This window comes from Culex quinquefasciatus, chromosome 1, assembly GCF_015732765.1.
Source record: "Culex quinquefasciatus strain JHB chromosome 1, VPISU_Cqui_1.0_pri_paternal, whole genome shotgun sequence".
Lineage (NCBI taxonomy): Eukaryota > Metazoa > Arthropoda > Insecta > Diptera > Culicidae > Culex > Culex quinquefasciatus.
In genome coordinates this window covers 2,989,572-3,002,692 of record NC_051861.1, presented here as the reverse complement: position 1 = coordinate 3,002,692, position 13,121 = coordinate 2,989,572, and the positions used below count along the sequence as shown (strand labels likewise).

The following is a 13,121-nucleotide window of genomic DNA, read 5'->3' as shown; positions in this document are numbered from 1 at the left end:
AAATTATTATCACCTCGGCGAGGGAGAGTTAGAAGGCGGGGGAGCGTTTCATTTTCCGGTCTTCATGGTTTAGCAGGAAGACGTGCCATCGACGGAACGGGCATAGAATTGCTGGCGTGAACGTCTAACGTGGCTGATATCCGTTAAGCCGCACCGGAAATACACTCGGACGCCGGAGAAGAAGAAACCTTAAGGGGAAGGAGTCTCATTTTGATAGATTTCTATTTTTGTCAATTCTTGAATTTAATTTTCTAAAATTGAGAAAAAAAATCAAGAAATTGTAAAAGATACCTTCAGATGCAAATTAGATTTACGATCATAACTTCATCCAGACAAATTTACACCCGCTACACAGAAAAAAAAATGTAAATTTACCTAACACTGAAACCGTGTTTTCAACGTAAACAAGCTCAATGTAATTTTGAAATTCGTTGTAAAAAGTTGTATTGCACTTAAACAACCTTATCGTAAATTGAGATTCAATGTAATGCATGAATCTCACTGAAATGGAAATTTTCATTCTGAGAAATCCTAAATTTGAAACATTGAAAAGCTTGTAAAGTTGTTTTTGATGTAAAATTTCGTCAATGTAAACTTAAAGAGCATTTAAATTTAATTCAAACCTTTCAAATCAAATCAAATGACAGCTCAAGCGAGTGACGAAAATCAGTCCATTGTTTTGAATGTTTTGCGCGCATCAATTTAACGCTATTTTGGATTCGGTGCTCGATTTTACGGATTTGTAATCCGTGACAAACGTTATGCTGGATGCAAGTAATGCGAGGCTATTGGAAAACAATGGAAGCCGATTAGAGTTACCTTGGAATAAATCGTGGGAGGCATATGTTTGTTGTTTTAGTGTTGAGATGGTTCAACATTTAAAAATTGTGTAAGTATTTAAAATTGGTTCGCTAGCATGGTAATAAATTGTAATTAACTTATTCAGGACACTAACATTTAGTCATTCATCGTCAAACCGCTTGTGGCTGGTTCCGCTGCAAAATTGTGGAGGAAATAATGTTCAAAATTGAAGCCGGAAGACAAAAAGGGCGAACAGAATCTGGAACATGGAACCACCATACGCTTTGTCTTTTCTACAACAGACTAGCTAGAATGTCCTCCCCTACATTTAGCAACTTCAAATAGACCGAACAGGTAAGTTTCCTAATAGCTAACGAGCGCGAAAGTTCTGGGCGTATTCGACTGGAACGACAACTTGCGATCAGGAACTCCTTTGAATTCTGGTACCGACGGATTCCGGGTCGAAGGGACTTCTTCACGGCACCGGTAGCGGGTCGACGGGGCACTTTTAAGGGCAGCAATTTTCTGCCAACTGCTTGCGCGAAACCTTTTCCGGCGGATCACTGCGTCAGCTGGTTTTTCTGGTTTTCACACTGGTTTTTCTCTAAAACCATGTTTTCCTAATTTTTGTCACGAATTTCAATTAAAAAACTAAATTTCACACTTTCAAGCGCATTCACAATTTACAAACTGTCTTCTGAAATTTTCAATGATAACTCAATATTTTGAAAAAAAATTGATTGTCAAAGTTGTCGGAGTTACAAACACGGTTATTCTAGCATACCGATAATTTAGAAACATTCAACTCCGACAAAACGTTCACTCTAATTTGCAGAACTTAGCTCTACTCAAATGTGAGTAAAAGACATTCCGTGCTGCTATTTTCATTTTAGATTTTTATTCAAAAAAAGACCCTATAAACATATGAAAGACAATAGCTCTAGATCTAGAGTTCTGAAAGAAGCGGTACGACATTGCTCTTACGGCCTTTCATTAAACGCGTTTAAATGGAAAGAAAGGCCGTAAGAGCAATGTCTTACCAACTGTTTCACATGGTGCTCCAGATTTTAGTTTATGTTCTTCTATATTCTGCAAGGGATTTTCGACAACATGGTTATGTTTGATTTACAATCTTGTATACAAGATTCTTTAAAAAATATGTAATTATGGGGCAGCAGGCTTGGCCGAATGGTTAAGCTGTCCGCTTTGTAAGCGGATGATCATGGGTTCGATTCCCATCTGCTCCAGCCTCGGAGCATCGGATGGGGAAGTAAAACGTCGGTCCCGGCATTGGTTGTTATTAGGCCGTTAAGTCATTCCAGGTTTGGGAGTCGTCTCCCTGATATAAGTACAAACAACACACCAAACCAAACCTGCTCTGGTGGCACGGCTGGCGGCGGTTGGACTCGCAATCCAAAGGTCGTCAGTTCGAACCCTGGGGTGGAAGGTTCCTTGGAGTAGAAAGAGGTTTGGGTGCCCTCCCCATTCAAGCCTCCGGACTCCTAGGTTCGAGCAGAAACTTGCAATAGAAGACCACAAAAGCCTGGGGGTCGTGAATGTGGATGGTTTGATTTTTTGTGTGTGTAATTATGTCTCGAATTATGTATTAATGTTATGTAATATATAATTTATTATAACTTTAATTTTATTTTATTTTTCCTTTATAATATAAAAAATACATGTATAACATTGCATAAATAATCCTTAGAATATTATATAAAAATGGAAAAAAATATTTCATTTTGCTAAATAGAGCGAATTCTTGAGAAAATTTTTGATTAACAAAAATTTAACAGGACGAACTGACAATGACATCTCCGCTGGGGTCTATCTGACTGGCTTTAGCCACCCATAGCGGGATACACAAACCCGGGGTCGTTCCAGAGCCGTTTATTCAACTTCCCCTACATTTAGCAAAGAGGGCAAAATTCTTAGATATTTGCTTTACTTATTGTACAACTTGAGAGCTTGAGATTAAAAGAAAATTTTTGCTTAATTCATTCTTCATTTCTTAAGTATTTCCCATTATTTTTTCTTCAGCAATACCAAACAATCTTTTTAGAAAATTCTATGATATTTTAGAATGGAAACCTGGAAAAAAACTGAAGATGTATGTATTTGTGTAAAATAATCAAATTAATTCTTTTCGAAAGATTCATGAAATCAATTTCTATTTTTTGCTTTTTGGTTGTTTGTGAATCAGGGTAATCAAAAACACCCGAAAAGCGAAGGTTTAAATTTGGTTAATGTAAACTTAAAAGAAAATCTCATTTTTTCTTTTTTTTTTGCCGAGGAGACTGAACTAAGATTTTTTATGAACAAAAATCATTTTGAAGATTAAGTCCTAGGAAACGTGACACATTCTGGAACAGCTTATTTATTGAATTATCAGCTTAATCATAAAGTTGAATTTCATTATTGCAAAATAAAACTTTTAGAAAAATTGCATGACGAAGTAACATAGAATAACAATACAACATAGATACATAGAGAACAATTATTGATCCCTTTAGACATGAAATATTACGTTTTGGATCTAGAGTTACCCCAAATTGGGTAAATCGAACTCCGACAAAAAATCAGCATTTTGTTTTACCGGTCTATTAATATCGAACCTCATTGACTGCCAAAACGTCAACCTTTGTTTATAAACATTTGGGCACCGCATCTGTGTCGCCTGCTGCGATCGCTGCGAACCGCCTGTGGTCGGGTTTAGTGATTGAAATTTAATTTTCGTCGACTTTGTCGAATATGTCCGGACAAACGGTAACGGGAGAACCACGAGGAACAACCGATCTGACGATTGCGGAGGGTTCTGCTGTCAGCTGTCCAGCAGCAGGAGGTAAATCTTGAACCGAAATCGATCTGCATCGGAGTGTAATTTAGAGGCGGAAGAAATAGCGCGGGACCAGACTGGTGGCAAGCTTGTCAAAAAGTGAACCTCACTTTTGACAGTCCATATAGGGTGAATGCTCCATAAACTGGTTGCACAAAATAGGGTATACAGGCCATTTATAAGTAAATTTGAAAATAAGTTTATTTAATATTTAGGTTTGTAATTTGAAATTGTTATTTATTGTCTAGTTAATTTTTTTTTGTTAAGACCGAGCCATGCGGTAAGGCTTCCGCCTCGCAAATGGGAGTTCAGAACCCGGTGCGGACCAACATAGCTGGTGATCGTTTTCCTTCTGGATACGATTTCTAAGTAAAAGAAAGGTAGTTTATCGTCACAAGCTGTACATTATCTTCTTGGAATATTGACATTTAATCTCATTTAACACTAAAATATGTTTATAAAGTTAGCATTAAAAAATGTGAACGATTGATTTCGTCCTCAAAAGGCTGGATAATATTTTATTTTTTCTAGTTATTTATTTTTCGACAAAACATATTTAAAATTATTCATCAAAAACACAATTTGAAATATTTTTTCACAAAAAAAAAAACTTTTTCAATTGCACATTTGCTGGCTCTTTTACCCTATATTTAGCGTCAGAGGGGTAAAGCGACCAAATAGCGGGGTCCACGGTCCAACCAATGTGAGTATCGCGGCCCATACATACAATTTGACAATCTTGCCATCAGGCTGCGCGGGACGTGTCTACTACCGGATTCACCGGAGGATTGTGGTTGACTTATCGGTGAACAAAGGTGGCGGCAACGGCGGAGAACCAGAACCCTGGTTGCCGGAAACAACGCTGGCGCAGGACAAGGACTTAACGCAGACAACAGCAGGCGTTGACAATAAAGTGGTAAGTTTTAGCACGATAGTGAGTGGCTGCAGAATTACTCATGTTTGATTGCAATCTCTCCTTTCATTTTCCAGAATATTAAATATACTTACGCCCGGAAAAAGTTAAACCCAACTACAAAAGTGGCTTAGGAAGGAGGAGCAGCAGAGGATGGATTGAAAGACGATGGCCAATATTCGCAGAAGGGTATGGACGAGAACGGCCATCATGCTGCTGGACAATCACATCTCAACGACGGGCGCCAATGTCAACCAGCTTCTAATGCATGGCTCGGGCGACAATCAGTCAAGCCAGATGATGCTGGTGCAGGGCGTCGACGGGAAGAAACAGCTGATCGACGCTGCTGAATGCCAATGGAAGTAACCTACGCCAAAAGGACCCACAAAGACCACCAAACTACGGTGTCGGGCACATTCAACTAGGAAGGTAACCTCACGGCCACGCGTCACGTCTGCTGATGACAACATTCATTGAATTCTTGATCGAGTAAGTTTGGAATCTTTATTTTCAAAGCGATTTATTCAGTTTGGTTCTTGTTTAGTGTGAAATTTTTCTCTATAACGCTCTGTTGGATTTGGGTTTGGTGTTGTTTTCAAAATATTTGATTTTCTTCTGTTATTCAATGCTATTCGATGAAATGTTTTTTTGTTTATTAGTAAAACAAAACAGCATTTCTATTTATTAAGCATTTAAGCACAGCATGAAAACCTAAAACCATGAAAATTACATCGGATTCCAAATTCGGCGGAGCAAAAAAAAATTTTTTGGCTTGGGTAAATTTACGTAGATTTCATCGGAAATTTACATGTTTTCATGGCGATTTTGTTCCGCACGATTACATCGGAAGGCATTTAAATTTACAATGAAGTTGATGTAAATTCACATCATTAATGACGTGCACTTTTGGTACATCATAAATGATGTAAATTTACCGGATTTTTTTTTTCTGTGTAGGTACGTAGTGCTCGGTCCCTCCTGCCTCGTCCAATTTAATTAACTTATAAAAATCGTAATGATCATCACCAGCAAATATCCCTGTTGAGCAAAAACCCGAGGCGAGGGTGTCTAATTCCTCCACGACGACATCGGGGCGCGCTTTCCCCCGGGGCTGGTGGAAAAACGTGACAAAATGTAAGTGTGGTAACATTAGGGGCCTCTAATCCCCGTAAATGACTGCGAGGAACAGTTTTGCTGCGAGTGCGAAGGGAGTTTTGTTTGGTGGAAGTGGCAAAAATGTCCTAAGTGAAAAATTTATAAAACCAAAAAAAAAAAACTCAACTAAAAAATTAAAGAAATTAAATTTAAAGAACTAACGGATAAAAGAATCAAAACCTTTATGAATTTATGAGATTTTTGCTTAAATTATGTCTCATAGGACCTTTTACCGATTACTTTTCCTACGAATTCGTAATCAGCAGCTCAGCAAGCAACAGTAGAAGTAGTTCCAGAAGCAGCAGCAGGAAGTAAAGCCTTAAATGAAATAGATTAGATCGGATGTAGAGCAATCATCGCAGGAGTTCGCTCTCTTATTGTCGTTTTCCTCCTCCGCACTGTCTGAGAGGGGATCTTTGCTCGAAGCCCACGCCAGACGGAGAGTCGCCACGGGCTGGCGGAAAAGGGGGAAAACGTAGGAACAGCGATGGAATAATCATCATCAAAAGAAAATCATTGGACGTTCATCAAGAGAAAAAATCCGAAGGGAGCTTGGCTCTCCTCTCTCGCGCACGAAAGATCGGTAAAAGGAATCTAAAGAAATCATCATCTTGATTATTCGGCGGAACATCTTTTTCGCTACTACACTTGCAAGTGTAACGTCACACGTCGAAAAATGACCTGTCACATTTTGTAGATGGGCAATGTGTGTTAACAAAGTGAAATAAATATTTTTAAGTGGTGCTGACAAGGAAATTCACAAAAAATCATCCGCAGATTGATTTTTTTGAAGAATTTCGGGAGCGATTTTCTTTTGCGTGATTTGCCTCCTCTCTTTTTCGCGGGTGAAAAAAGTTCGCTAGCGAAATTGATTTTTTTTGCGATTATTCCATCCCTGCGTAGGAAATATTGCAGAAATCCTCCTCGAAGGGATTTCCCCGAACGGACACGTGGGAGTCGTCGGAGGTGGACGCGGTGTGAAAATGAAAATTTATGGGAAATTTATGCGTACTTCAAACGAGTTCAGACAGAGTCGGATCGAATAAGGTGAGGGAAGACAGTGTTGCCAGAAACTTTAAAAATCTTCTTAATTCTTAATTTTTAATCTGTTTTTTTCTCTAATCAAAGGAAAGCAGAGCAGTGAAAAGCAATAAATACAAATCTTTTGATAGTTCGAAAATTTGTGTTTTTAGTCAAAATTGCTCCACATTATTCTCAATATGTTTTTTGGCTATATTTTCAAAATTATGTTATGGTTGGCAACACCGAAGCACCCTATTTTACCCCTTACTTTCTAATTGAGATCACCAAAGCAGTTGACAACGATGTAGCCGTAACTCTACGGTTATTTACATAAAGTCAGCTTAAGAGATTCATCTCCCTGTGTTTCACCCCCCTGTTCATTGAACTCCCAACAAAATAAATAAATTATCTTTGACAGGTTCTCGTCGCTGTCATCCGAACCCTTGAAGAGTCGCTTTTCTTTGCTTTTTTTTTGCATGAGCCTTGTAATCCTAAATGAAAACTTACCGTCCGGTGTACTCCTCCGGGTAGGGGATGATGTAGCCCTCGGGGCTCGGCCGGGGCGAGTTACCGACCCAGAAGAACGCGTCCGGGGCGCTTCCGTCGTACGCGAAGCCCTTCACGAACAGCGTTGACTCGTCCACGGCGTACACCCGGCCCTGCGAATAAAAAATGTTTTTTTAAATTATTTTAAGTATAAGCAAATATTAAAATAATAAACAATTTCGAATGTTTTTGCTATTTGAAATGATTTTGAATATAACATAATTTAAACTTGCTTTTTTCTTATTAATAAAGATAAATAATAATAATTTTGAACACCTATATTAGCGTGGTTCACGTTTCTATGAAAAAGACAAAAGTTGTTATTTTGTCTTGCATCAACCGGTATTTCGTTCTTTTATGTCCCCAGAAGCACTCCTGAAAATTTGAGCCCATTTGGTAAGGTCTAGGAGCTCCAGTTTTAATTTGAAATTTATATGGGATTTTGATTTATTTTCCATGGGAAACTATCTTTTTTTACATTGTATTAGGATTTTTTTTTATAAATCGATAAAATGACTTGATTCTTATAGTAGGAGATAGGTATTGAACTGGGGAACAACTTTGTAGAACATACCAACATGCTAGGAAGTGACCCTTTAAAAATACAGATACTTTTAGATGGTGGCTTTTGAAGGGGCTTTACTTCAAAAGCCACCATCTAAAAGTATCTGTATCTTTAAAGGGTCACTTTCTAGCATGGTGGTATGTTCTACAAAGTTGTTCCCCAGTTTAAAACCTATCTCCTACTATAAGAATCAAGTCATTTCATCGATTTATAAAAAAAAATCCTAATACAATGTAAAAAAAGATAGTTTCCCATGGAAAATAAATCAAAATCCCATATAAATTTCAAATTAAAACTGGAGCTCCTAGACCTTACCAAATGGGCTCAAATTTTCAGGAGTGCTTCTGGGGACATAAAAGAACGAAATTTCGGTTGATGCAAGACAAAATAACAACTTTTGTCTTTTTCATAGAAACGTGAACCACGCTAACCTATATTTAATTCTCTTAACTTGCCTTAAGGAGGTATTAGACTATGACAACAACAATTCGCTTTTTTCGTGTTTGACAGTTTGTCAAATTCGAAAACTTGTTTGCGGATAACTCGCAAACAAGGCAAAATGGCATGACTTTCTACCTAAGGTACTCGCGATTGAGTGTGTAGTAGTGCGGTTGTCAAAATCGCTATCTCTGACACTCTTACTCCACTGACACTGGCTTTGGTTATGTTTTGGTTTTCCTGGCACGGTACATGGTTCTTTTGTTATTGTTTTGGTTTTAGTGGCACGGAGTCATGCACTCACACTCATGCAAAGCAAGATGGCGAGTAGCCTTGGCAAAATGGATTGGTTGCGTTTCTGCAAACAAATGCAGACAAACCGGTCAACTGTCAAAAAGTTTGTTTGTTTGTTTGTCATAGTCTAATACCTGCTTTAGTTTGACAGTTGTCAGTCGATTGAAAGCTGAATGTAATCTTAACATGATTCGAATTAGCGAACAATATTCGAAATTTTCGTTTGATTATGTAAATCTTAATAGTAAAAACGCTTTTTTCAAGGCTTTGAAAATCATTTCCGATATTGACTAACTCACCTGAACCCCGTGGCCAAAACTGTTGATTCGTCCGATTTCGCGTCCGTAGTAATGGTCCGGTGCTTTGGATTCCACTGAAAAAAGGAGAAAAGAGAAGAAGAAACACGTTAATAAGTGCATCGATTTAGTTTACCGAAACTTTTCAGGGGCACTAGTCTGTAGTTTTCCAAGTACAATTTACTTTTTATCTGGTTTATACACGACTGCACAGTGCTCGTTGTGAAATTGAAAACTTTGGTTCGAAGAAAACTATGGCTTTAATAATCACGTTACGGTAATGGATTCTAGGTTTATTCTCAAAGTTAAAACCATTTTGTCTAATTTTCAATTGAAATTAATCTAAATGAAACACAAGCTAAGCTATAAAATATCCTTTTCATCACATTTTCTCACCAACTCAAATGATTGACTTTGATTGAAAATGCTTTCCAACTATAACGATTACGAGGAAGCGGGAAAAACTGCATGTCGGGGTAGAAAAAGAAAGAAACAAAATAGATTAGAATGGACGCGTTATGACGTCCACACTACGTTCATTTGGCATTGTTTTAGTGTTTTCTCTTCCTGTTCCTAGAAATGAAAAGAACACACAAAGGGCCTGTTTCACGTTGCATCAAGAAATGTCCTGACTAAAAACGTTTCTGATGTGCGTCAATTAGTGGCACGTTGCTTTTATGATGGGTTTTGTTTTTATTTAGTATGTTATTTTAGAAGTATTTTTCGTATGAATTTTAATGTTGGCTTTAAACATTTAGTAGTAACAAATTTATAGTTAAATTTAGTGCATAGTCAAAACATGATAAATAAAAATACAGAGCGAACTTGCTAATTCGAATTTTGGTAAGATGAATTTGTTAAACCAATGTGTACAAAGAAAAACATTTATTTAAATAGTGATCCCGTGATTCTAAGCCGATTTTCAAAAGAAACCCCTGAGAAAATCTACTGAACCGTCCCTCTCAGATCCCTCGTCCGGACATAAAAAAAAACGATAAGGAAACAGCCATAAAACCTCATCGTCGTGATCGCTTCCGTTTTGCTTTCCGCTCGCTTTCACCACGTGTTCCCGGATCTAATTTTGCCTCCGCCAACCGACAACGTAATCGGATTTTATCCGGCCGCCCGTGAACCCATTTTCGTCTCATTTCCATTATCATCGTTATCAGACCGTCGTCATTAAAATCATCTTGCGTCGTCGTCGTCGTCTTTGGGGGTCTTATTTTTGGGAAATCCCCCTTCGAAAAAAAGATGTCCCCGTTTTGTGTCCTCTCGCTTTAAGGCTTTTCACTTCGTGCTGTTATCGAGTTTTCTTCACCCAAAAAGAAGGCAAAAAAAAAGATAAATAAAACCAACCGAGAAACTCTCAACTTACAAACAAAAATTTCGCCGAGCGTCGCGACGCTGGGTTTTTGGTGAAAAGTGCTCGCACGAGGAGAGGATTCACGCCAAACAAATACAAACAGAGGACGGGCGCGTAGGCAAATACACGCAAAGGTCGGACCACATTTTCCCAGGTGAAAAATCCAACCCCCCCGAGTCTTACAAACACAGACGAGATACGGTATGGTATTATGTCAACATCGGCGGGTTTCAGATTGATGGAAATCGAGAGAGGAAGAGAAAAAAATATGAACGCGCGAAAATCGATCGATTCGTACTGGAGAGCTGAAATCGACACTTTGGTTCAAGAACCAATCGAAACTGTGCCTGCAGAGTCGTGATATTTTCAACAACAGGAGGATTTCCAGGCAAGTGCTTTAACGGGAAGCGATAGAAAAAATGTGGGGCTCAATTTACATGGTGATTTTAAAAAGTAAGAAGTGGTAGTAAGTGGCGCCAAGTGTTTTTTTAAAATTCTGATGGATTATTGGTATCGTTTTAATTCTGTTGATTGGATATTATTTTCACCAGGTACAAATCTAGAGAATGCTGTTTAAATTGCATTAGGTCGATGAAAATATGTTTCAAACCTTATGTCACCTCTCCTCTGCCTTCAAAATCGATTCAATAATTAAAAATTTCAATAGAAATAAGAGTCTACACACTTTAAATTCTTTAGCAAATTTGGTAAATGAAAAATTAGTAATGTTTTAATCGGATAACCGTCTGTCAAAACGTACAAAAATTTACCAAAAATCAGTAGCAACAATAATGTACTCCATTACCGAATTATGATAAAATTTTTCCAAATTCGGTAGTTTTCAGTTTACCAAATAAATAAAAAAATACGAATTCGGTAAAAAAGCTAAGTGTGTAATAGGGTGCCCAGAAAAAATGACCCCCTGCTCCACAAGCGGAAAACGGTTTTTTGGGTTATTTTAAGCATCTGTGTAAATTTTGAGCGACATTGCGAGCCTAAAGTTTGTGAAAAAAATGTTTTTTATACAAAAATGACTTTTTTAAATCGCTAATAACCATTGTTGGAATTCGAGCGAGAAGAAGGAAAGCATTTCGCGCTCGCGAACGAGGGAGAGAACTTGTAGTACTTTTCTCTTCTCGCTCGCGCTCGCATTTTCGTTCGCGTTCTCGCTCTCATCGCGAGCGCTCGCGAGCGCCTCGTGCTAGCCGTTCGTCCCAAGCTAGCAAGGCGATGGTATAGAGATGTAACTTCAATCGCTGTGTTGTTTTTTGTTCATTTCTAACACGTTCAACTTCTCGCGAACGGGCAATTCTGGCTCGCGAGAAAGCCCGTTCGCGAGCGGAGGAGAGCACGGGCAATCGGTGAGTTTCTCTCGGCAGCTCGAAACTCGCGGCGAGAACTCGAGAGAGAGAAAATTTTCTCGCGAGAGCGCGATAATACCAACACTGCTAATAACTTTTCAGGATCGAGTTTTACAGCTTTGGTATGTTCTACAAAGTTGTAGAGCATAAAATTTTCAATAAGAATCTCACTTTTTGGAATATTTGGATGGAAGTTGCGCACCGTGCAGACCAAACCGTAAGAAACTTGGGTTTTCCATACATTTTTTCGATTTTTCCCATACAAACTTCACCTCCGAGTATCAATGGGTAAATGATGACCGATTTGGCTCATATTTGGCCCAGAGTCCTAAAATAGGTCAAGGAACAATATTCAGCTTGTGGAGCAAGGTTTTGAAAAAAAGTTCCATATTCTGGGCATCCTAGTGTGTAATCAATTGAAAACAATTTTAAAATGAATTTTCCTGCGTTCTAAATAATATTTAGCATGTATGGAATAGATAAAAAATATTTTGATTTTTTTGTGAAATATTTTTTTTCTGCTCCCTCTTTCCACTTTGTTCAGAGTTAAGGGAGATCCACTCTTCTTTTAAACATACTCAATATTCGAAATATCAATATCTCAAAATAATGTTCCAGCAAATTGTGAATATTTTGACAAATCTGAACGCCAAGGCATACTTTAGACTTAAAGCAAACTTTTTGTAATATTATTTTTCACAGTTGCAAAAAAAAAGTGAAATAAATCAAAGAATATTTCACACATACGGGAGTGTGGGGTAATTTGGACACCCTAAGGAAATTGCTCTGCCACGGGCTGTATGGATATTTTAAAGGGATGTGGATGACACCAGAGGATAATAGAGACCATATTTTATAGAAAAATGTCATTTATTTCGATAAATTTTGATGAAAAACCCATTTTTATCGCAAAAATTAAAAGGTGTCCAAATTACCCCCACATTGTTGTGTGGGGTAATATGAACACCCCTATGGGGTATTTTGGACATGCCTTGTGGGGTAATATGGACACCTCTTGTTGGGTAATTTGGACACATGTTGAAGAATAAGTTTAACATTTTTTGAGCATTTTTTTTATCCTTCAACCTGGTTTTGTAATTGCTTTATATTTTTAAGTGTTTTTTTGCTCACAATATTTCATCAATGGTTTAAACAATGATTTTGTGATAGAACTATAATTCAAAAGGAAGATAACAAATAGTTGAGTGTAGTATACATAATTTAATCAATCATTCTGAAATGATTTAAACATTGATTCTGGACTAGGCACAAGTATAGTTTTTAGTGATTAAGGTATCGTATAGACTTATCCAAACCAATCTTTACTAATTTTATAACTAATTAACCTGAAACTATAATTTTTTTAATTTTACATTCCGTAGCCCTACAAATTTAAATATTATTGTAAACCAGCATACAGAAATTAGAAATGTTAAAGAAATTAATTAAAAACAATCAACATTAGAGTCTAGTTGGACCCCAAATGTGCAGTGATCAGATTTTCATCAATTCAAATATTGAAATAAATTT

General features: G+C 37.6%; 1 protein-coding gene and 1 non-coding gene across 3 annotated transcripts in view; one reads left to right on the top strand and one right to left on the bottom strand.

Moving 5' to 3' along the window:
• The window catches only part of LOC6035215 (protein Skeletor, isoforms B/C), a 54,650-nt gene that overhangs the window by 24,607 nt on the left and 16,922 nt on the right, over positions 1-13,121 (bottom strand). For both annotated transcript variants that reach the window (XM_038261428.1, XM_038261433.1), the window contains exons 2-3: positions 8,871-8,944; positions 7,236-7,387 (exon numbers count right to left, since the gene is read on the bottom strand). In XM_038261428.1, coding sequence (XP_038117356.1) covers positions 7,236-7,387; positions 8,871-8,944 — 226 coding nt within the window. The remainder of the gene's footprint in view (positions 1-7,235; positions 7,388-8,870; positions 8,945-13,121) is intronic.
• Positions 1,970-2,048, top strand: Trnat-ugu. Its single transcript has one exon. It is a non-coding gene; the product is annotated as a tRNA-Thr (tRNA).